Source organism: Lygodium microphyllum, chromosome 7 (assembly GCF_053477565.2).
Source record: "Lygodium microphyllum isolate KBCC chromosome 7, Lygodium_microphyllum_v1.1.10, whole genome shotgun sequence".
Classification (NCBI taxonomy): domain Eukaryota; kingdom Viridiplantae; phylum Streptophyta; class Polypodiopsida; order Schizaeales; family Lygodiaceae; genus Lygodium; species Lygodium microphyllum.
In genome coordinates, this window is record NC_141141.1 from 53,253,562 (window position 1) to 53,279,602 (window position 26,041).

General features: G+C 36.6%; 1 protein-coding gene across 1 annotated transcript in view; it reads right to left on the reverse strand.

Annotated features, from left to right (window-relative positions):
• Positions 1-1,504: 1,504 nt before the first annotated feature.
• The window catches only part of LOC148033448 (uncharacterized), a 242,715-nt gene continuing 218,178 nt past the window's right edge, over positions 1,505-26,041 (reverse strand). The window contains exon 17 of the mRNA XM_087681371.1: positions 1,505-1,808. Within this exon, the coding sequence (XP_087537497.1) occupies positions 1,563-1,808 (246 nt within the window). The 3' untranslated portion in view covers positions 1,505-1,562. The remainder of the gene's footprint in view (positions 1,809-26,041) is intronic.

The following is a 26,041-nucleotide window of genomic DNA, read 5'->3' on the forward strand; positions in this document are numbered from 1 at the left end:
TGATACTCGATTTAATCTTAGAGAGAGAGAGAGAGAGAGAGAGAGAGAGAGAGAGAGAGAGAGAGAGAGAGAGAGAGAGAGAGAGACCAAGGAGTTCTATTGTGAATATATGTATGTATCACGTGGGTTCAACAAAAGGGATTTTTTAATGTCATTTTCATATATTTTTTACATACAAAAGGATCCCATATAAAGGGGTTACTTACAGATTTAATAGAAAAGGGTAATGTTATATTAAGGAAAAATTCACTGATAAGGATATTTATAAATAAGCCTTGAACACACGTGATATAGAGGGTATACATAAGTGAATACCCAATGAGAGAGAGAAAGAGAGAGATCTTACCAAGTTACTAAAAGACATGTAATAATTTAAGACATTGGTCAACATAAGTGCTCCAAAGCAATGATATGCGAAAAAAAAAAGGTACAAAGAGAAAAAATCAATATTAAGATTGTATGAAACATTATCCTACATGTTATTTGAACACAATGCTTCAATCGTTTACAATTGCCATTAGACACAACACATATGCACACATGCACATGCATACATACATACACATAGAGTGTGAGAGATTGGACAAAGCATCCAAGAAGTACTTGCAACAAATATTTGCTATGCACATTTAAGGAAGTACAAGTGATAAAGAGAGTGTGTGAGTAATTGTGTGTGTATTGCCTATATTCCACATTTTGATTAAGGAATGTTTCGAGGTCATGTGTGTGCTAATGTGTGTACGTATGATGATGTGTGAGGATCTCATATCACTAGAAACCCTATCAATGTAAGCTTGCACTCAAATTATGCAATGCATTTTGTATCCTCTATCAAGATCTTTAATCATGTGAGAGGTGGAGAACTTTGAGACGTAGCTGCCTTATGCACTAAATGACAAGAGACATGATATGAAGAGCTTCATAATGAGATCCTAAAATCTTGAGAGTGGAGTGAGATGGCTATTATGAAATGCTCTATTCTAAAGCATGTTTATAGAATAGATTATGTAGATTAACCTTGGGTAAGTTACTCATGAATACATGTATGCATCACGTGGGTTCAAAATAAGGTATTTTTAAAATACAATTTTTATGCATTTTTTACATATAAAAGGGTGTAATATAAAGGGGTTATCTTTTATTGAGGAAAAATTCACAGATAAGGATATTTATAAATAGGCCTTGAACGCACGTGATGTAGAGGATATACATATAGTAACTTTCCCAAGAGATTAACGTCCTAATATGGTACACAAATTGGTATTACTCCTAAAGATTTTATTTAAGAAGGGAGGTGCATTATGTGCACTTTTGGCCTATTGGCAATATCAACAAAGGCAAATATTTCAAGTCAAAAACATGTTTTCATGTAACAAGTAACCCCCCCAAAACACCAAAAGAAATACAACAGACAAATGCTTATTTTTTATTATATATGATTGCAATGGATAATATCTCTTATATCATGCTTTTCATACATAGCTACAAAAACACATTGGGCTTTCATCTACACCATAAGAAGATAATGCTATTGCTCTAGCTATGGTGTATTGCCACTCTCATCAAACTTCCTCCTTAAATTTTAATGTTATAGAGGTTCTCAAATCCACATCCCCATTGCTTAGCTCACGCACATTTTGGGCTGATAGCCTGATGCCAAGACCAGCCTTTTGCATCAATGACTTTGTGTTCTCTAGCTCCTCCTTTAGAGCTTGATGATCCTTCTCAAGTTGCTCATGTTTTTTAATGGCTGACAATGCTCGACCTTCCCATGCTTGACGTTCTGCTTGAACCATATCTTCCATTGCCTAAAACAAAATTACAAAAATTACAAGAAAGTTAATGTGAAATAAAGATATCTATCTTCTCAATCAAACAATCGTTTTAGAGTGGATACTAAATCCCAAAACCATGTAAGGATGTCTAAGTGCATAGTTTAAACTATCTACACATAAGACCGACTTCTTATTCCACTAAATGATCAAATTTTATGAAAGATACTCTTTTAATCACTCTTGGTTTAGCTACACTTGTGCCTTGTCCCAAAAAGATAGCACAAATGTATGCAAATGTCTAAGAATGTTTGTCCTTTTCATCCATAAGCTCAACCTTTGGGGTTGAATATGGCTCACTAATGTTCAAGACCAATGTGTGTGACCTCACATCCACCACATTGGTTTCTAAAAAAGTATTGAAACCAAAAACCCTCATAATAATCCAATAGTTGCATTATTTTCCTTTAGACTTGTTTTCCATTGTATTACAAATGGCCACCAAGTTTCAACCAATCTATAATGATATGGACCCAAAACTATACATCACATTTAGGGTCTAAATATAGTTCTTTGTTGCATTTGATGGAAGCTCTACTTTGAGTTTTTTCTGGATTCTATTGCAAATTGATTATAGAAGCTCTATTTATGGAGTTGAACCACATATGTTAAAGACAAAACCATCAATATGAAACATTCCATTTGCTAAATTTCTATTGTTATGTAGACCATATATAAATGCATGCAAAAGAAAAACTTTGTGAAAGATCTTACTTCTTACCTTGCATTTAAAAAATAACTTCTTACATTGTTCTTCTTGAATCAAACCCATAATCCTTCAATAAAATCACTTGTGAATTCAACATGCATAAAAGGAAATGTGGGGATAAGAAGATGAGTATAGTAGCATCTTGCATCTATATGCATTGTAAAGTTGTAAATCTAAAGAAACTAGAGAGGATGTTAGTAGAGTTGTATATGCCTTAGTCTTGAAGCAATTCAACTTATGGGAGAGATATTCTCACTCTTGAAGTCTAAGCTTTATTCCATGATTAAGATAAGTTAAAGCAATGTCTACTAAAAGCACTATTGAGGTCATAGGAGAGGATTTGCTCAATATCTCTATCATTGGATATCTCAACTATCTCAAAGAATATGTGGGTAAGTGGTATGGAATGCTAGCTTTTGATGCTTGGATGCCAAGCCTCATAAATAGAATCTCTAGTTGGAAAATGAGTTAGATGGCAATCCTTCTATGCTTGGGCTTTATATTTGTTTATTATCATGGCATATAGCCTGAGAGTAAAGCACTCCCCTTTTCTTCTCCCATGAGACAAAGAACCCTTTTGTGAACATCTAAGTCCTCTTTAGCACAATGGCATGTAACACCAATAAGCACCTTAGAAAACAACATTATGTCATCATTTTATTGGCAGTAGATTCCATCTTACCTAGAATTTGAAACATCTTCACTTATCATGCATTCCCTTATCATTAACACTTCCAAAATCCTCAAAACATAGCCATTGCCTTCATAGCTCTAGGTAAAAACCCTATTGGGAAAATCCTAAAACATGATCTTACAAATAGCTAAATACTAAGGGCTAACTCTACAAGATTATTTTATTTCCAAAGGTACAAAACCTATTCGTTCCACCTAACCACATAGCCAAGTGGCATTGCATCTACGACTACTAGTTAAGGAAAAACCCTAAAATATGGCCCTAGAAATAACAAAATATGTAACTCTACTAGATTCTTTATTTCTTAAATTTACAAAACCTATTCATTCCATCTAACCACAAATATGTTAGAACATTTGTTTGAGCATATGTAAGAGTGGTGCCTTCTTTGTATGCAAATGTAATATGAACTAGTCTTTTGGGTGTGGAGAGATGAGGATGATGAGTTTGAAAGATAAGGATCCAAGTTGGCAATTCAAATTTGACCCAATGCAATGTATCCAATGTATACATGAGCCTATTTAAAGAGGCAAGCTAATGCAATGTGGGTGCATGGTTTTCTTTGCTTTCTCAAACCTATGCTATCTTCATCCATGAACCCCCTTGAATTTTTTAGTCCTTCAATTGGTATTAGAGCATCATGGTTAGATCTTAGGAATTCATCACAAGCTAGCAAAGCATTGGCTCAAAAATTATCCAATATCCTATCTCCTCAAATTCCATATAGGCCAACATATTTGAATTGTTTCTATTTTTCTCATTCTCATATTGTGACATTCCTTATCCTTCTCTCTCTATCCATGATTACACAATGAAAGCTTGAGCATGTGTCACTCCTTATTGATTGTGTTGGCATAGCTATCAATGATTGCAACAAAGGAAACCATAGCTTGGTCTTGTCCATTAGTATCTTAGAGTCGATTTTTTTGGAAGGAATCAAAGACACTACTTGAGGATATTTTGTTGTCATCACAAAATGTGTTAACAATGAGGTAGATCAATAATCTCACACTAGGTAAAACAAAGGCTTTTGCATGATAGACCGCCATGGCAATAGCAAGATAGGGGGAGTACATAATCAGTACCACTACAGTTTGCCTCCTTTTTGTAAACGAACAATGAGTCCTAACATAGTATTAAGAAGCAAATCAATAAGATGGAGGTCAACCAGCATGCCAAGTACTTCTATGAGTTTTGCGAGAAGTATGAAGTGAAAAGGAAATTAGTTATTGGGATTCGATCTTATAAAGATTACAAGAAGATCTAATGATAATAATAGCATCAATGTGGCACCATCATAGAAGCACAAGTGACCCAACTCCATGTAGCTCTACATGCATAATCTTCTATAGCCAGCTTAGCAAATGAGAATCACGAGTAGATGAGATTTCAGTCAATCAACGGCTCTAGGAATAACACCCCTGCTTTCGATTCCTTTTTTTTCCTTATCTTCTCTTAGTCTTAAAACCTTAGCATTAAAAAATGCTCCTTCCAAACTCCTTGTTCACACTATATGCAAGCCAAACTAGTTAGTCTGAAGCCTCTTTCACATTGATATTGTTTAAAATTAGTCTAGTTCAAGTATTGTTCACATTGCCTATGCAGTCCATTTGTCAAAATGATAGTTCACACTTTTAAAAGGCTAAAATCAAATGTTGTAAAAGCATAAAGGATTTGTTGTATGCGGACAGCCTTATTGATCAATCCTTAATTTAAAATCTCAAAATAACACTATTGTAGTTGGGATTAGACACTAGCATTGAGAAAAAATGCCAAGTGGTAAGACCTTCCCGTATTCCACAAAAATAATGTTCTATTTCCATTATACACGAGTGTCAAAGAAAATCTCATGTATCGTAAAATTATCCATCTAAAGTCCCATCAAACCATGTATGCCATGAAGCTATCAAGCCAAAGCAATTTATCTTTGTGTATCCATCTGATTGATAAAAAGGAGACAATCATAAAACTTGAAGTCAAAGAGCAATTGATTAAAGAAAAATCCCAAACAAAGATGAAGGCCATGAAGACAAAGAAGATCAAGAAGAGCAAGGATACTATGAAGCTTACCAAACCGTGCCAAAAGAGCAAAAGTAAAGTAAAAGGAAGATCAAAAGTGAAGCCAAAGTACAATATCAAAAGCCAAAATGAGCAAGCAAAGTAGCAACATGAAAGAGCACCCAGACAATAAGATTAAGAAGTGAAAAAGGAAGGAAAAGACAAAGTTGGCCCACCCACTAGCAATTTCCATAGAATGCACCTAGCAAGGGGGGAACAATCATCAATCATGTAACCACTTGACCACCTTGAAGTAGCCAAATAAGGCATCAAGGGGGGGGTGTTAGAACATTTGTTTGAGCGCATGTAAGAAAGGTGCCTTCTTTGTATGCAAATGTAATATGAACTAGTCTTTAGAGTGTGGATAGATGAGGATGATGAGTTGGAAAGTTAAGGATCCAAGTTGCCAAGCCAAATTTGATCAAATGCAATGTATCCAATATACACATAAGCCTATTTAAAGAGGCAAGCTAGAGCAATGTGAGTGTGTAGTTTTCTTTACTTTCTCAAACCTATGGCTATCTTCATCTATGAACTCCCTTGAATTTTTTAGTCCTTCACACTTTTTAACAACCACTTTCAAAGGTTTAACAACAATCAAAGCATCAGCTCATATCCTTAAACATTTGACTAACAAGTACAAGGCATCTACAATGCTTTATCCTACATGCCATAATCTTCTTCATTTACATTCAACTTTATTAATTGCTTCTTAATCAATTGCCCTCTTCATAGATGAAAAAAGAAAAATCTCCTCATGTCTCATTGTGCACTCTTCTATAAGACCCATAAAATAATTTAAAAAATAATTCTTCATATCTAGAGGTATGGGTATTTACTTCATTATCCTTAATTGTCCTTGTAGGTTAACAAATTTGCCAAAGTAGCTCGAATACTTTCCTCTTCAATGAAAGAGATCTAGAACTCTTTCAATTCCACCACACACTTGATTAATTTTCTTAAAATATTTACATTATTTATTCATTGGGGTTAAAAAGAATAACTTATCAAGAACACAATTGATTTAGGAAAGAGCCCTAGACATTTGACATGTAAATATCACCCTTACCTTGATTTATTTAGCTCCTAAAAACCCTTTCCCTACCTTGCTCTTCATTGTTCTTGCATAAAAGATTAGTTCCCATATATTGGTGATTCTTTCTCCCTTACAAAAAGATTGCACCCATTGTATCTAGTTCCATTGATGAATTGACATTAAAAATATTCTCCTAATTTGGTGGTTGGAAACTATCCAACCTCCCTTCTTTTTTTACCTTTGAGAAAACATCCTTGCATTCTTTAGACCATACTAAAGAATATAATATAATCACTTATTGCAAGGGAAACAAATGTTGTGAAGCTAAATATATAAACTTGGATAAATACTTCACCTTTTGGATAAAAGTCATCAAATGCTTTATAGCCTGTAGAGAGAAGTAGAACAAAAGCTTTTACTTTGTCCAGATTAGCCTCAATCCCATTTTTGGAGACCATATGTCCTAAAAGCTTCACACTTTCTTGTGCTAAATTGCATTTCTTAAGATTCAATTGGGCTCCTAATTCATCAAGCCAAGTGAAAACTAAATCTAACTTCTCATAATGAATAAATATCAAACTATATATACAAAAGGCATCAATGAATACCTTGATGAACTTCCCAAGATTAGGAGCTAACATTGTATTAACTCTTTTGAATCCATGAAGGAAAACTTGAATTTAACAAAATATTCCTAAAGAGTGATAAAGGCCATATTCTTTTGATCCTTTGATTGCAAGTTGAATGTATCCAAAGTATCCACTCTCCTTTGAAACCATGAAGAAGGACCATTGTGTAATGCAGAAGAAAGGACACTATAATAAAAACATCTTTAAGAAGTGATAATGTTCATCTTAATCCTCCCATTTAATTGTAAGTAAGAAGAATCAAGAGCACCCATTAGATAAACTATATATTTCATTGCATGCGACCTCACCCACTATCTGATCAATGAAAGGAAGGGGATAATGGTTAGCTAGAGTTGTTGCATTAACTAGCTTAAATCTACACAAGTTCTCTATCATGTAGTTTTTTTTTGCTTGGATAAGAATTGGATTGATCCATTCAAAAAGCTCATTTGGATATATAAAACGTACTTTCAGAAGCTTATCCACTTTCTCCTTTGGGACCTTCACTTGTTCATTTGATAAAGGCCTTGGTCATTCATAAATAGGCTTTACTCCTTCCTTTAAAACTACATGTAAATCCTCTCCCTTACGCCATGAATTTGTTCATATGAAGTGATAAGCCAATCTTAAAAATTTATTGGGCATCTCCTTGTAAGTCTTATTTTCACTTTTAGAATAGATCAGAATGAGCATCTTCTCCATCAAGAGCTTTTTTCCATCTTTTAGATCTTTAGCTCCATATGCTCTTCCAACTCCTCTACTTGACATCCTAGCTCTCACCCTTCTATTGCTTGACCACAAGCAATTTCATTATTCTTAAATAATATGGTAGAGATATCATATTCTGAATTAATATTTGATTCCAAAACTTTATAAGCTTTTTCATATTTTGAACTGTTGATATTCTCATCAACATTGTCTTCTTCTTCCTTATCTCGAAGTAGCTTTCTCATTGCCATGCTGAATTTCTTTTTTAGGACTTGCTTATCATGGAGAGTGATGATTCCTCTATCCCAATGTTAAATTGCACCTACTACCCTCAACCAAGGTCTCCTCAAGATGAGAGGGAAATCAAAAAGTTTTGTATATCACACAACAATTTCCCTTTGTCAAAATGCCAAAGACTTTTACGTCCAAATTTTGGATGACTCACAACCACATGACCTTGCAATGATTGGCTAGCCTAATCTTGATCTGAATAAACCTATCATATCTAGGTCCAATTTTCACATGCAAGATTGAATGATAATTTTGCAACCAAGGATGTACATAAAAGAAAGCGATTTTCTTTTCCATTATTTTTTTACAAAAGCACAAGATAAGAAAAAATAGAGCAGTAGTTTAGTGCATGCTATTTTTGAACAAGAGATTTACTTGGAAATATTTTTGTAAAAGTGCACCAAGCTCACTCCCATGCAATTTGTAAAGTCCAAAGTGAGGTGTAAGCTCAACAAATTTTGGCTAGGCAAGTCAAAAAAGGGTTTTGAAATGTAAATAGTGTGTGCAAGGGGAGAGAATACCAGTCTAGGCTAATGCAAGTAGGATGCCCAAAAATTTTAGGCCTTGTATGAGAGAGAGAGAGAGAGAGAGAGAGGAGTGTGTGAGGTAGAGTGAGGGACCAATTGGAGAAGCTCTTGCTTCTTCTTCTTCTTCTTGGAGCTTGCGTGTAGCAATCAAAGCAAAGGGGGTGGACCTTACTTAAGGCGCATTGCAAGGATCATGAAGCCATTAACGAGCCTTTCACAAATAGACTACAACAAGAAGGTGAATTTGTGAGTTCAGTACATTCATTCTGAGAGTTTTCAAGGGTTATGTGAGAAGTAGCCATAGCTATGTTTCTTGAAACGCTTGAAACAATAGGTGTTATGTTAAGTTTGGTATGTGTTGGCTTGTGAAAGCGATGATATTTTGGTTCTATTTGTTGATTAGACCAACAAATTTAAGCAACTAGGTGTACACTCTCTATGTCAAGCAATGAAATAGGGGCTTGTACTCCAAAATGTTGAACAAATTAGCATAGGATGCAAGTAGATCAAGAGGTGATCGCACTTGTATGTTGGCATTTTTGTTGTTGTTGTGTGTCGGATTCTCATGAGATTGTAGGTAGAATTGAATTTGTGTGGGAAGGTAGAAGACGGAGTGCCATTCGTTTTTGCTTTTTATTAGCTGTAGCTTTTGAGTTCTTGGGTTCACCATTTACACTTTTTGAGTTTCGATTTTGTAAAAGTTGGGGGAGTGGTGAAGCGATAGTCCAAGATCAAGGCAAGGCAAGAAGAGTGACCACATGTTGGAGTCTCACGTTGCGAAGGAGAGCAAGGCACAAAGCAACCATGGTGAAGGCCTGGACTACCCCATCCCCAACAAGCAAGCAAGTATAATTTTAAAGCTTGACATTAACGGGTGGCTAATTTGGGCAAACGTGGTTAGAATTTCCTCCCCCGTCTTTAGGACTAAGGGCCTTACTCTTCATTACAAAGGCCACTTAGGCCTCTTGAAAATAGGTCGAGCTTCATGCCTTAGCAAGCTCATAAGGCCTCGATTATAAAATCTTACTACTATGTTAGTTTTGTACCTCCCTTTTTCAATTTAAACCCCCTTCCCTCCCCTTTCTCTCACATGTAATCTCTCCTTTTCTCTTCCCCCTCCCCTCCTTTTATCTCTCATTATAGGACCTAGGCTCTCTCTCTCTCTCTCTCTCTCTCTCAGATTAAACTTTTTTAATTAAAAATTTTTAAAATATTTTTTAAATTTAAAGTTTTTTTGGCATAATTTTTCACACACTTTGAGAGTGAGATAGAAGAAGAAGGATACAAAAAGAAGAAGAAAAAGAGAAAAAGATGGAGAGAGGGGAGAAAGAGAAAAGAGAATAGTCTTTTTTAAATTCAACGTTTTTTAATATAGTTTTTGACTTAGAGAGAGAGAGAGAGGAAATATATAGTGTGAAAGAGAGAGAAAATAGGGGGAGAGAAAGGAAAAGAGAGAAAAGAGAAAAATAGAGAGAGAATAAAATATATATAAAGAGGAGAGAGAGAGAGAGAGAGAGAGAGAGAGAGAGAGAGAGAGAAACTTGAAAGAGAAAGAGAGAGAAAAAGAAAAATAAGGAGAGAGAGAGAGAGAAAGAGAGAGAGAGAGAGAGACTGAGAGAAAGATACAAAGAGAGCGAAAAGAAAGAAAAGGGGAGAGAGAGGGGAGAACATAGAGAAAGAGAATTGTAGAGAGAATATAAAATTTGAGAGAGAGAGAGAGAGGAGGAGAAAAAAGGAAAAGAGAGGAGAGAGGGGAGAGAAGAAAAGAGGGGAGAGAGATAGAGAGAAGAAAAGCAAGGAGAGAGAGAGAGAGAGAGAAAATAAGAAGAGAGAATTTGAACATAGAGGGAGAATTATAGAGAGAGAAAATATAAATTTAAAAGAAAGAGATAAGAAAAAATTTTAAAGAGAGGATGAAGAGAGAGAATAAGAAAAAAAGGAAAAAAGAGGAGAGAGAAGAAAAAGAGAGGAGAGAGGAGAGAGAGAAGAAGAAGAAGAAGAAGAAGAAAGAGGAAAAGAGAAAGAGAGATGAGAAAAAAGAGAAAAGAGAAATGTATTTTTTTAATTTAAATATTTTTTGAGAGGAGGGAAAGGAGAGAGAAAAAGGAGAGAGAGAGAGAGAAAGAGAGAGGGAGAGAAGAAAAAAATGAAAATTAGGAGAAAGGGGAGGAGAAGAAAAGGGGACAGAGAGAGAGAGAGAGAATAAAAGGAGAGAGAGAGGAGAAGAAGAGAGAGAATATGAACATAAAGAGAAAGAATTATATATAGAAAAAAGATAAATTTTACATACTTTAAGAGAGACTGAGGGGAGAAAAGAAAATGAAAGGAGGAGAGAGAGAGAGAGAGAGAACATGGAGAGAGAATTATAGAGAGAAAATATAAAATTTAAAAGAGAGAGGAAGAGAAGACAAAAAGGAAAATTAGGAGAAAGGGGAGGAGAAGCAAAGGGGAGAGAGAGAGAGGAGAAGAGAGAGAATATTAACATAAAGAGAGAGAATTATATATAGGAAAAAGATAAAATTACATACTTTAAGAGAGACTAAGAGGAGAAAAGAAAGTGAAAGAAGAATAAGAAGGGGGGGAGAGAGAGAGAGAGAGAGAGAATATGGAGAGAGAGAAGGAAAAGAGGAGACACAAAGAGAGAGAGAGAGAATAAAAGCATAGAGAAAGGAAAAGGAGAGAGAGAGAGAAGAAAAAGAAAAAGAAGAGAGAATAATAGAGAGAAAATATAAAATTTAAAAGAGAGAGAAACGATTTTTTTAAGAATGAAGAGAGAGAAAAAAATAAAAAATGAAAAATGAGGAGAGGGAGAGAGAAGGAAAAGAGAGGAGAGAGGGGGAGAAGAAAAGGGGAGGGAGAGAGAAGAAAAGCGGGGAGAGAGAGAGAACCAAGAGAGGAGAAGAAATAAACTAAAATAGAAGGCAAAGAAATAAATATATATATATATATATATATATATATATATATATAATTAGACATAGCGAATTGGGGGAGGAGAGAGAGAGAGAAGGTAAATAAAAAAATTAGAAACTAAGAGGAAAAAGAGGAGAGAGAAAGATGAGAAATGGATTACTGAGCGAAGTTGCTGCCATGCGATAGCAACTTCGCTTGCCGCTTTGGGGCTACAACCACCTAGCATTCCGCACACGCAAAGGACGCAACACAGAACACTAGTCGACTATTTATGCTTATGAGGTAGGGCTGAAGCTAGGAGGCATATTCCACGATGGATTCCGTGAGGTTTTTTGGTAGATTCCATAAAACTAGAGGCATATTTCACAGTGAATTCTGTGAGTTTTTTCGGTGGATTCCATAAAACTATATGTATTTTGTGAAGTATATATCCGGTTTGCTTAGTCACTTCTATATGAAAGTGAACATGTTCAAGCCAAAGACTTTGGAGAATGCGATTTCTTTGGCGCATGATACTGAAGACAATTCGTGGACGAGAAAAGAGACCACACCAATTTCCAACTAATGGTAACTTTAGTACAAACCAATTCAATTCTAACTTTCGAAGATTCAATCAAAATCGCTTTGTTTCTTCTTCTTTCTGTAAGCCCTGGACTCGACCCCTTGCTTTACCATCAAACACAAACTCAAACCCTAAGCCTTCTCTCCAGCCAAATCCCAACATACCCAAATTTCTAGCCATTACCAATAATGTTTCCAAAGTAAAGTCTATAGTTTGCTACAAGTGTCAACAACCTAGACACTTAACGGTGAATTGTCAATATCAATTATGTGGGAGTAACGGAAGACGAAGACCATGAAGATATACCAGACTTCACTAAAGATGATGATGATATAGGCGATGCGTCAGATACTTTAAGGAACTTACATTAACCAAAAAGTCATGATAAATGACCAAGTATGCCAAATCCTCATTCATTATTAACGATGAAATATTTTGTGCATGGTCAAGAAAAGATTATTTTGCATTATGATGAAAGCACGCATTAATTTATTTCTGCAAAGTTGGTAAAAGAATTGAATTTACCTACTGTTCCAACTCATTATCACAAAAAGGCTGCATTCTTAGGCACTAGATATAATGGTACATAAAAAGTTCATGATTTAGAAATTAAAATTGGCGATTATGGTGAGCACATAAATTTCTTGGTTGTGCCTTTGCAAGCTAGTGATATTATTTAGGAATGCCTTGGCGTCACAAATATAATCCTGATATAGATTATTCCACACATTCCATGAAAATTTATTCTAATGGAAAACAAATCACATTACATGGAATGCATACCTTTGATAAATTTTTCTTGCTCAGTCACACATAGACTAAACGTGCAATGAGAAAATGTAGCAAATCATATTTAGTATGGGTGAATGAAATTGAAGCTAAGAAAAATCACATGCATCCTAGGCATGCAATTTTTTTTCACAATTTAAAGATTGTTTTACTGTTGATTTACTCCCTGGTTTACCACCTACACGTCTTAAAGATCATTAAATAGACTTAATCCCTAGTTCTCAACCACCATGTAAATCACCTTATAGACATAAGCAGATTGAACACAAAGAAATCCAAGCACAAGTTGAAGAACCGATGACTCATTAGGCCCAGTAGTTCTCCTTTTGGTACACCTATCCTATTAGTTAAGAAGAAAAATAATACCTATATGATGTGCATTGACTATCGTGCCCTAAACAAAATCACTCTTAAGAATAGATATCTAATCCTTAGGATAGACGACCTCATGGATAAACTACAAGAAGTCACTATTTTTAGCAAGATCTCAAATCTAGATATCATCAACTATGATTGGATATACCTTACATTTTCAAGACTGCATTTAGAACTCAATTTTATCATTATGAATTTCTTGTTATCCCTTTTGGTTTGACTAATGCGCCAGCTACACTCAATCATATGATGAATCGAATATTTTTAAAGTATCAAAATTGTGTAATTGTTTTCTTTGATGATATATTGGTTTTCGATAAGAATGAGAATGAGCATTGTGAACATCTATCTTTGGTTTTTAAATTGTTAAAAGAGAATCAATTATATACTAATCCTGACAAGAGTGAATTTTTCCAAACCCAAATTGAATACTTAGGTCACATTGTTTCTTCTGATGATATTCGTGTTGATTGTTAAAAGATAGAGGCAATTTTGAATTGGCAAATCCCTAAAAATATGCATGAGTTGCATTCTTTAATAGGTCTTGCCGGCTTTTTTAGAAAAATTGTGAGAATTGCTTGCATTGCCTTTAACAAAATTGTTAAAGAAATATGTTGTGTATCATTAGTATGATAATCAACAAAAGTCTTTTGATTTATTGAAACATGCTTTAACGCATGCACCTATTTTGCAATTATCTAATTTTAATAGACTATTCTTTCTAGTAGTCGTCATTGATCCTAGCGGATCAGGAATAGGAGTTGTCCTCATGCAAGATTCACATCCCATAGCCAATTCTAGTTGCAAACTTAAACCCTCTGAACTGAAGTATTCCACCTATGATAAAGAATTGTTAGTTGTAGTTCAAGCCTTACGTCAATAGAAACACTATCTAATGGGATCCAAATTTATGATCAAAACAGACCAACAAAGTATTAAACATCTCCTTAGTCAGTCACAAATTTTTGACCGTCATATTAAATGGACTACTTTCATTCAAAGTTTCTATCCACTTATCCAATATCAACCCAAAAGAGAAAATGTTGTTGCCTATGCAATGAGTAGAAGACTAAGTAAAATAATATTTGCATTCTATCTTTTGATGCCCTTATTCCTATGATGGATATCTATGACCATGACCCCAGTTTTCAAGCTGATTGGAATAAACTAGTTGCTAATAACTGGATTCCAATTGATTCTTTGTCTTATTCTGATAAATTTATGTTTTATGAGAAAAGATTATGTGTCATTGTTCCATTTAGATAATTTGTGTTGCACAAAACTCATTGTCCCCCATATCAAGGCCATAGAGGTATTATTTCTACTTTAAGAACATTGATTGAAGATTTTTACTGGCCACAAATGAAATCTAATCTTTTTAACTTTGTTTCCAAGTGTTTAATTTTCCATAGAGTCAAGTGACATCATGATAAGCAATATGGTTTTTTAATGCCTTTACTAATTCCTGAACGACCATGAGAACATATTTCAATGCATTTTATAACTAGCTTGCCTAATACACAAGCTAATCATTATATGATTTTGACTATAGTAGATCGATTTAGCAAAAAAGAATTAACTGCATCTCAAGTTGCACAATTATTTTTGAAGAATGTTTTCACTAACAAAAGTATAATTGAATCAACAAGGAACTGGGATCAACTGAGAAAAGACCAAGTAAGGAAAACAAGATTGCCAAGCTATACAAATGGCCCTACAAACTATCCTATTGTGAGGAAATGAAAGTGCATATAAAGTAAATCCAACTATTGAGATAGTCCAAGAGAGAGACATGCTACAAAGACACAAGTATCACACGGGCCTTACAATCAACATAGGCTACCTAAGCAACCAACCTTAAGAGACTAGCACACTGATTGGCAACCAACCCTAAGAGACTGACACACTGATTGGCAGTTAAATTCTACTAGTAGAGAAAGCTACCTTTGACAAGAGCACCCACTACTCTACCTAACCTCATTAGCATCATCAAAACCTTGGTTGCACAAGAAGAGAAAGTGAGCATGTTAGCATTCGGGTCAAGCATTGATGCTCTATGCATTGACCATAGAGAAATTTCAAATGAAATCCAATAACTCATGGTGCTATATGAGCAAAAAGCACGAATAGTGTATGTGGATAGACTATTGCATGAGATCATAACCAAATTAAAAGAGGAGAGAAGGCTAGGGAAGGACCTACTACAACATGTTGCTAGGTTTATTCAAGGGCAAAGGGTTGATAGGCAAAGGAACAAACCAAACTTAACTAGGTTCAACATATATTGGCATTCATTGAGCATACTTGACCAGGAGACAAAGCAAATATAGAAAGAGCACTCGAAGTTGACCTTACTCTAGCTACAAGTGATGTTGTGGATAATTCAGTCAATGAGTAAAGTAGTGCTGCACTAGTTGCCTCAATCCTAGTTGGATTAGAAATTGCACCCAACACCAAAAATCAAACTAAAATCCCAATCATCACAAAAAAAATTTGATAAATACAAGGTAGGAGATAACTGATACATCTTCATATAGTAGTTTAAGGAAGTTTGTGAGGCCAACAATCTCCAAGACACTGCTCACTACACACAAGATTTCGGCATCGAACTAAGAGATAAAGGACTCACCTAGTTTGCTAGTCTCAATAACACCAAACACAATGATTTTAAAATACTCTGAAGAGGGATATGCGAATAATCTAATTGTCAAATTGAAGAATTTCACTCAGAAGGACAAAGAGGAGTCAATTACTATATTATCCACGTTCGAACTCTCTACAAAAAGATTCCAATAGCTGAATGACCCACTCGAAAAGTGCTCCCTATAAAGACGAGGAACTCTATAAAGCACTAGCAAGCAATTCAAGTTTGCAACATGATAGGATAGCTAAGATTTTCAAAGAAGAAATATGTGTGGATGACCTACTACAGGAGAGAAATATCAAAGATATACGACCCACGTGTTGCCTTGCCAACCATCCATGGCAAGAGAGCTACAATTTGTAGTGACCAATCACTCATAGGCATCCAAGACAAAGGAAAAAGTGTCAATATCATGCAAGAAATGGTAGGACTTAAGTTGGAGCTTACAAAAATTCAAGATGCACTATGATGACCCATAAGACTACATATTTAGTGTGTCCACTATGGCGACAACTATCTTCTATCAAAATATCCAGATCCATAACTACACATATGTACAAAATGCAAAAGGATAGGGCATGAGGCTTTGCATTGCGGATTACCAAGAAGGTTGCCATATTCTTAGCCTTACCGATGACCATACTATCCCATGAATATGAAATTTAATTATTGACAAGAAGCTCCACTCACTCTACCTACACCTAATGACCAATGACCAATAGCTTTGAAAGCTAACATCAATCTGATAGGAATACCAAGACCACCGGGACATATCCTCACCTACCACTAAGTGATGCTCCCATACACTTTGTGAAAGAACCACTTGAAGAGGAATGATACATAAATCTATATGTCACTTATGACAAAGAGGGATGTCCAATCTTGATGAATTTTTGACTAGTTTCAATCATGGGTTTAGGTAGGGGATGACATTGAGGCATGGGAGGAAACCCACCTCTAGAACCTCTAATGTGTCGGACCACCCAGGATATGTATTGTCTAGATGCTCGAAAAAAGAGTAAGCAAATAAAGACAAGGTAAATTTTAGATGTCTAGAATATGGAGTTGTACATTGATTACCTTAGGTGGAAACCCTCCACTAGCTTAGCAATTGTGCCATCGATGCCACTTGGACTCTTTATCTTATGAGAATGCCACACTAATTCCTTTAAATATCATGAAAAGGGCCCAAGCAAAGTATTCTAGCATTTTAGTGCATGGACCTAACAACTTGGATGCCTCATCCATTGGCAAAAAGAATTGGAAGAAAAGGAAGAAGAGAACAAAGCAAAACACTAATACTTAAGACCAACATCATCACAAGGTTAACAAAAGAAAAACAAGTTCCTGATGTGGAAGCAAAGATATCACTAAAGTTGGGAATACCGTGATCCCAAGCAAAAATTGAACATAAATCAATAAAGTGAGAAGCTGAGTAAAAGAGGAGACACACGGCTTGTCAACAATGAGTCTACTCACTTCTCCTAGCTACATGGAATTAGTGGAAAACCACATGCCCTACATATCTCCTTTAGATTCAAGCAGAGCTATAGCTCAACATCAACCACCATAGCATGACCCTTGGGAATAAAAAGTCAATGTATATGTGTATGAAAAACTGAATGCTAGCTTGCTAGCTCCTTTGAGCTCAACACAAGTATCCTTGCCATTAGGGAAGTTATTGAAGCAAAGCCCTTCACTTTGGAATGCATTGAAAAAGTAGATCAAAGGACCAATGTAGCTATAGATACCAACCCCACAAGATTGCACTATTGACATGCACATGTCTAATCTAACCCTAAATCTTGTGATTGGGAACCTACATGTAAATGTCATTTGGAATGCATTGAAAAAGTCAATCAAAGGACCAATGCAGCCATAGATACCAACCCCACAAGACTACACTATTGACATGCACATATCTAGTCTAACCCTAAATCTTGGGATTGGGAACCTACAAGTAAATGTTGTCTAGAAAGGAATGGAGATGCACGTAGTACTTTCTATCATTGCATTGGAAGATTACACCAAAATGGGGATTGTGGACACAAGACCAAGGGTTAGCATCCTCATCCATGTAGTGTTGAAGGCTCAAGGCAACCCAGCTGTAGAAACTATGCAATTTAATGTTACATTGGCCAACACAACAAAGGTCAAACCATTTTGTGTGTTGAAGCATTGACCTATTGGAATTACCGGTATCAAATTTTCAATAAACTTTATTGTCATGAAAGGAGTCAACTATGACATCTTGCTTGATCGACCCTAGATGAGAAGTGCACGAGTAATTGAAGATTGGGGCAATGACTTAATGTTCTTTGGGAACTACATAGTCACTATTAGGATTGAGGGGGATACTTGGAAGAGCTCATCCTTCCGACGAGTAAATGATCAAGCTAAAGCTACCAACAAAACCTTGATAAACATCCTAACCAAAACCATCTTCACTTCTCAAAGCAACTAGGACAACAAATTGTTGATTTAGCTGCAAGGGAGATTTTGTATAGAGATGCGGGTTGAGAGAGAGAAGAGATAGAGACACACGATTTGTGGTACTGAAGAGAGTACCTCAATAATGTTTTAGATAGGTATATGTACTATGTAGATCTTGGCCCTTACAAACACAAGCACTGCCCTTTACCCCAACAACCTCCCCCCTAAAGGCAATGTGCCTCTAATCATGGATATAACATCTCCAAGTCATGTAGCACCAAATGGGCATCAGATAGGCATCAAATAAGTGAATTCTGGCTTCTTCAATATCTTTCCAAGATGGGGGACCAAGTTGTCACATGCAAGGTGATCCCTCAATACATTGCGGGGGAGATTCTCACCAAGATGAGAGGGGGATCCACTAAAGGAGGAGGAAGTGGCACATCGGTGACAACACCCACATCTATGTCTACTCGTGTGAAGAAGCCTCAAATGTAGATGTATCTTCAACTGATGCAGGTGAGGCCTCCACCATTGATGGTGTTGACTCCACATCCACTTTTGGCTTTGGCATTGGCAAAAGGAAAAGATTTGAGGCTCATGTAGCACCGGAGAGGCAATCCTCTCTCTCAAGCTCTCAGTCATATACTTGGATCGGTTGCCTTTCTTAGAGATAGACAATGAGAAGCGGACATTGAGATTGCACGCATGGTGATCAAGTGCAATCTTGAATTCAATGTGCAATGGAGCTTCTATGTAGAGATGCAAGTTGAGAGAGAGAAGAGATAGAGATACACGATTTGTGGTACTAAAGAGAGCACCTCAATAATGTTTTAGATAGGTATATGTACTATGTACATCCTGGCCCTTACGGGTGGACACATGCATTTCCCTTTATCCCAACACAAATTGATGGCAACACTATGGGCTAATCACACAACCTACAAGACTATGACTAGCCAAACCCCCTTTAATTTGACCTATGGTACTGATGCAATCATGCCACTCGAATTCTTTCTCCCTTTAAATTGACCTATGGTACTTATGCAATCATGCCACTCAAATTCTTTCTCCCTACCTTTAGAATGGCTATATATAAATGATGGAAAGACTGAGAAGCTTGGGCCAACCACTCGATAGAATTAGAATGATTGTCCGAAATCTAGTTGTTCATGACACACCCTCTTATTTACAAAAAAGCACAACAAAAGGTTTGGTTCAACAAACATGTCAAATAATGGGATTTTAAGAAGGGTGACCTTTTATTGCTCTACTCATCAAGGGATATAAGAAAAAAATGGATTTCTGAGGCCCATGTCTTTTTCGAGTACATGTAATTGGCAAAAACCAAGAATGTTGAGCTTGAAACTTTCAATGGTGAAGGAATGGGCTTCTCCAATGAAAGTCGAATCAAGAAATATTATCCACTAGCACATGCCCTGGATGAATCCCCAATGACACCACTACCTATTGCCATAGGGGCAATTAGAATCAGTAAGCTCAGCCCCAAATATGAAAGCCCCATACACATAGCTTACATGAGCATCATGTTGATAGCAAGAAAATCTTACAAAATCACTTCTTTAATCGAGGAAGATGTTGATTGGAACATTATGACATATAATGACCACTTACTCCAACAATTGCATTTAAGGTGAATCCATATGGGAGAACTCCATGTGTATTATTAGGAAAATATCAAATCATGTTGGCCATTAAGACTAAGAGTCTACCTACTAACTTCTACATGTTGCCTAACAATGAAGGAGTTGTAATGAAGTACTATTGGAACACCCATTTAAATGATAAACCAAGTGTATAGTTGATCTCAAACTGCAATACATCCACCTACAATTACCTAATGTCAAGATCATCACAACTTTCAGCAAGGGTGCTAGTGCTTCAAAGGAGAAAGTAGTGCCATCAATGCCCTCAACATCTCTCAATTTACCCCTTAAAGATAGTAGTGATATTCTCCTCAAGGATCCACTCAAAGCTTAGGTAGACCACAACAAACCAATTGGTCATGCACTTCAATCCAAAATGAACCATCAAATGTGGATTCCAAATCCGTCAAGTAAAAATGAACATGTCCACTCATATGCTCACCAACAACAAAAATCAACAGTCGTCCAAGAACGATGGCAACACCAAAATCACAACCCAACCTAACTAGATGGGTTCTTAAGGCTTTGCTCAGAGCCCAAGGTTACTACACTAGCAAATATTAGATCTAGTTACCAAGACTCACATATAATGTTACCACAAAGTCCCCATCGCCTAAACTCAAGAGCACATGATCTCAATAACAAGAACCAAGACCACCAATATTAAGTGCCATGCCTCAACAAGCCTACAAAAGAAAAGAACAATAGTCGCCAGTGGTCAATCCTACAAAAAGCATAATTCTAAATGTTGTTAAATAACTTGCAAAGGGCCACAACTTGGTGAATTGTCAAATCCACATATGCTAACTACCCTTAACTGTAAAGAAAAACTTGCAATTACTAAAGTTGGACCCCATTATCATCCTCAAACCCAAGTCCAACTAGTAGGTACAAGACACCCATTTGAACCTAACAACACCCTCATCTTGGCACCTACAACAAGCCAAGGTCAAGCAAGAAAATCTCTTTATTAGACCAACCACCTAAAGCCAAGTCCATTTCTAGGTCTATGACCTTCTTACTAGAGGAAATCCCTCTTGGAACTAGCTGTCAATGTGGTTGCAAATACTAATGATGACATAGCCATATGTATTCAACAATTGGATAACACAGTTACTCTATTCTCATGCAGCTATGAATGACTTGATCTAGGCCTCCCTAATGAAAATACCACCAAGGATGTGAAGTCTCTACCATGCTCATGGAGGAATTTGAATTCATATTTACTGAGGGTGACTTAATAGTCCATAAGCTCATTTTCAACTTAGGTTTCATGAGAGCAGATCTTGAAAGGATGATCCACACCTGATGAGCTTGCCAACCTCGATTGTCTCACACAATTTGAATCCTCATTTTTGTACATTGGTTTACATCACAAGCACAATCGGAAAGAGTGGGATGTCAAATCATGACCAACATTGAGCAGCATGGAACCATTAAGATGTCAGATTATGATCATAATGTCCCCACTTCATTTTAAGTATTTACTTTAACTTATAAACGTCCATTAGAAGATTATGTGATATTGCATCCATATATGGATTGAATCCTTAGTGAGGAAGAGCTTCACATTGCTAGCCAAGTAAGTTCAAGCAACCTTCTAATTGATGTCTTGACCTATATCATCCTTGTCAGCATTCAACCATAGGGATATGGACCATTACCCCACCATGGAATATAATCTACACTTCTTACAGTTGGTTGTTACAAAAGTAGTTAGGCATCTCCTCGTTTATAAATAAGCATGCAAGCAACCTTCTCATTGATGTCTTGACCTACATCATCATTGTCAGCATTCAACCATAGGGATATGGACCATTAGCCCACCATGGAATATAATCTATACTTTTACGATTGGTTGTTACAAAAGTAGTTAGGCATCTCCTCGTATATAAATAAGCATGCAAGCATCTCACAATCAAATTGAAACACATTTACTCCATCTTTCCCATAGCTCATTTGCACAATCATGGAAGTATGCAAGCATCTCATGATCAAATTGAAACACATTTATCCGTATTTTCCATAACTTCTTTGTGCAATCATGGAAGTATTGCAATCCATTGGAAGGGGGAGGGGCTTGCAACTTGTAGGAAAAACTTTAGATGTAAAAGTTTCTTTTTAGGTGTAAAATTTCAAGTATATTAGGTTGAGTTTTCTTAACAAGGTATGAATATGTTTTTGCATTCATATATGTATCTTAACTAAATCTTCTCAAATTCTCACCACAAGATGTTGTTAGATTTTGGATATGGCAAGGCAAGGAGAAAACATTGTATGAGAAAAGACAACCAAGTCTTATACACCATTTTCTGAGAAAGAATAGGTAGACTACAAGCTAAGCATTGAAGTTAAGGGATAATACCACTTGCAGTTTATCACAATCCACAACCTAACAGAAGTGGCTACCAAAAATCCATATACTAGGGAGCTAGTGGACCAATCCGAATTGAACAAGTACATGGAAAAGTTTGAAAGAGAAATAATTTGTGACAAATCTATGGAATTTCTCATAATCTTCTACGACCCTGAGATAGGCATAGTGGGTCAATCATAATAAGCAATGACAATGGAAAAAAATAGGTGGAAGTCCCTCTCAATCCAAAAGTGGTTCATAAAGCCCTACACTTTTTGGATAAGAAAGAAAAGTAGCCAAAAAGAGATGTTATGCAATGTTGGGGATGGATAACCAGAAAGTGTTTGCTAACGATGGCATAAGATCTAGGCCTATTTGGAAAAAAAGAAATGTAGTCCAAAAGAGACGTGTATGCAATGCTAGGGATGGATAAATAGAAATTGCTCGCTAATGATGGCATTAGCCTGAATGACATCCCAAATCCCACATTTAAAGTTCAAATTAAAATTATACATGCTTTGTTATCTAGAAATATGTACAACTCCATGATGAGCATGATCCAGGTAGCAATGTTAGAGAGTGTGGCTGCTCATGCAATGAACAATCAAAATCTCAATGTCTTTGTCATAAAAACCACCACCATGTAGTAAGGACACTTGGGTCTAGAGCAAAAGAGTTTCAGAGATCGAGACCCATGTCAACCAATAACAAGCAGAGATGCAAAAAGGAAGAAGGTAGCAACCAAAGCCACTTTAGTAGGATCCAAGTGTGTGCTAATAGCCATTATATAGGAAGTCATGGAGGGATCATAGAGACAAGCACAAAACAAAATAGCACGAGAACCCCTAGGTATAGCGATGCAAGAAGTGTCATCCACATGCACTGAAACACTAGAGCATGGACCCTCAAGAGAGTGAGAAGAATAAGAAATTAGAAAGCTGTAGCTAGAGGTGGAGGAGACCACCACAAGGCTTGCAACCACACGATAGAAGACCATGGAAGCACCTAGTAGGGGAATTGCAATTTAAGTCCCATCAGTTGGAGAATATAAAGCAACTCAATTAGAGCCCATACAACATGATATTCATGCTCATCTATGGCATTGGAGCAACCGCCCAAGTTGAGGAGTAAGAGATTCTAAGATTCACAATAATGAAGGCTAGGAACCCACCAACAGCAACAACATAAACCATAATTAGTATTAGTTAGAGGAGGAAAAGGGAAAAAACTCATCAAAGTATCAATTGAATAAGGGATGAGCACAACTAAAGAGGAAAAACGAGGAGGAAGACAAAGCCCTAGCCATTTAAAGATCAATGGAGCAATCCTCAAGAGTAGAAGAGCTAGCATTGATGAGCCTTAACCTAGGAGGCTCTTCAAAAGCATGCACTAGTGCAGTAGGACTAATAGAAATTCCCCTCCGTTCACTAATAGCTACCACATCGCACATCCTAGCCTCCACAATAGAAGACTTGACAAGAAGTAAGCTAGAAAGTATGGTTTATGAGCTTGCTACACTAGTCGTTGGATCCTCATAGGCAAGATTAGAAGAAGCTACAACCACTAGTACCAAACAATCAGTAGTTGGAAAATACAAAATTTGGTCAAAAAGCACCTAAGACACCGAGGGTAAAAGGGTCATCGGCTTCTACACATATGATGACTACCCTAAGCCCAACACAAGGCTTTGAAGGGCTATAAAAGAGCTAAAAAAGTAAAAGAACCAGTTGGACAAGGATAGGAAGTTAGCCTTACCAGCCTTGGAGAAGGAAAAGAGAGCTCATGTAGCATATCGACAACAAAAATAAGAGAATTTTTAGTCTAAAGAGAGAATTGGTTGCACTAAAGGAAAGTAATGACAAAGAGAAAGAGTATGAAGAGTGGCAAGAACAATGTGAAATGGAAAGGGAAAATCGTGTGCAACTTGAAGGCCAGCAAGCCCAAACGATGAAAGATAAAGCCAAGAAAGAGGAGAACTAGAGGAGATGAAATAGCTCCAAGGACAACTAGTAAAGGAGATAGAAGAAACAAAGTGAGCAAAAGAGGAGGCCCAATAGAAAACGAGATAACTCATGGAGTCAGCAAATGAGATTTAAAAATCCACACAGAACTACGCCAAATTCCAAAAGTATTGGACTATGAAATACAACAAAGAAACATCCTAGTCTAAAGTTGGCGAGAACAACAAATCACATTGGAAGTCCTTGCTAAGTGGTAGAACCAAGGGCTAGAGCTAGCAAAGGAGAATGTGAGTCAATGGAAGAAGAAAAATGTGGATGCACTACAAAATATAGCCACCCACTTAGCATAAGTTGAGTGTGAAAAAAAATTGGCAATGGAAAGAACTAAAGCAATGGAGGTAGTAATGCAGGCTCAATATAGCAAAAGCTTTATTAACATGCTGTTTAAAGTGTGGGAGCCATGCCATGATGACACCATGGACAATTTGAAAAAGAAGCTACAACTCTCTAGGCAAAGACTGAAACATAGTTTGGAGATGACAATTCTCTATTGGAAATACAACATAATAAGGAAAGAGCAATAGATGAGCTGAGGATGATTGGGATGGTCATCACAAAAGAACATGCCCAAACTGAACCATTACGATGGCTCCTTGCACCTAAGATAGATTGAGAATGGAAAGAGCATGAGAAACCATTGTCCCCACAACTAAAAACTACCACAAAGATGGTAAGGACACCCACCCCTCTAGAAAATATTATGGAAGCCATGCAAAGAAGGGAGTGGGTGGAAAAAAGTAAAAGAAAACTCAATGCCACATCTCAACCGGTACTAGATATACCCTTGCAACAAAGAGGGGAGTACATCTCAATCGATTGAGATAGGGAGCTCAGTACTTGGAAATAATGGAAAGTTAGAAATCCCCTATGCGATTTGAATTTAACTTCCCCAATGGGCTTAAAAAGATACTACCATCAAAAGTTGTACAAAAAGTAATTCAGATATCATTAGGACTAGGAAAGAATCCTAGAGCGTGGTAGTGTGAGAATTAGTAAATTATTGGCATGACAAAGTATATGAGGTGCCAAAGGCTATGAAGGGTTACAAATCTCAGCCAGCCTGGAGAAGAAACATCTCGGATGACAACATGGAAGCATAGGTAGTTTTTGTAGCTCACTACCTTTCAAATGAGGGAATCTTATCTACATTCCTTATCCTAGAAGGCACACAGTTGACTATGACTTTGCAAAGCATCGCATGTACGATTTCCCTTTAATACTCAATATTAATGTAGAAATGCCAAAAGATATTCGAGAGGACTTTATCCTTCTCTCAAACAATGTGGAGAATTTCTCAACTTTCTCAGACTTCACACGACACGATGGGATGTGCCCCCCCTCCATCTTTCCCCAACATAACATGACCCCCCCCCCCCCCAAACACAGCACGACACGATACGATGCCCCCCCTTCCCCCTTTTCCCAACATAACACGACACCCCCCTCCAACACAACACGACACGACGTGACATAACATTACTACATGTAATGATGTTGGTATGCTATGGTTAGGTTGCTTCTTCATGCTATACTACTACTGGCATATTGCTTTGAACTACTAGAGGACATGAATGTGAACCAATCGACTAGTTGCAACCACAATAAAGTCCTCTTCATTTATTTGTACACTATTTTGTTTCACCCAAAAAAGAGAAAAAATATGAAACAAAGAAAAAGAAAAAGAAAGAGAGTCCATGCACAATCACATCATCTAAGGGGCCTTAATCCCTAGCCCTTTCCCCACTTCACAAACTTAGAGCCTTAATCCCTAGCCCTTTTCCCACTTCACAAACTTAG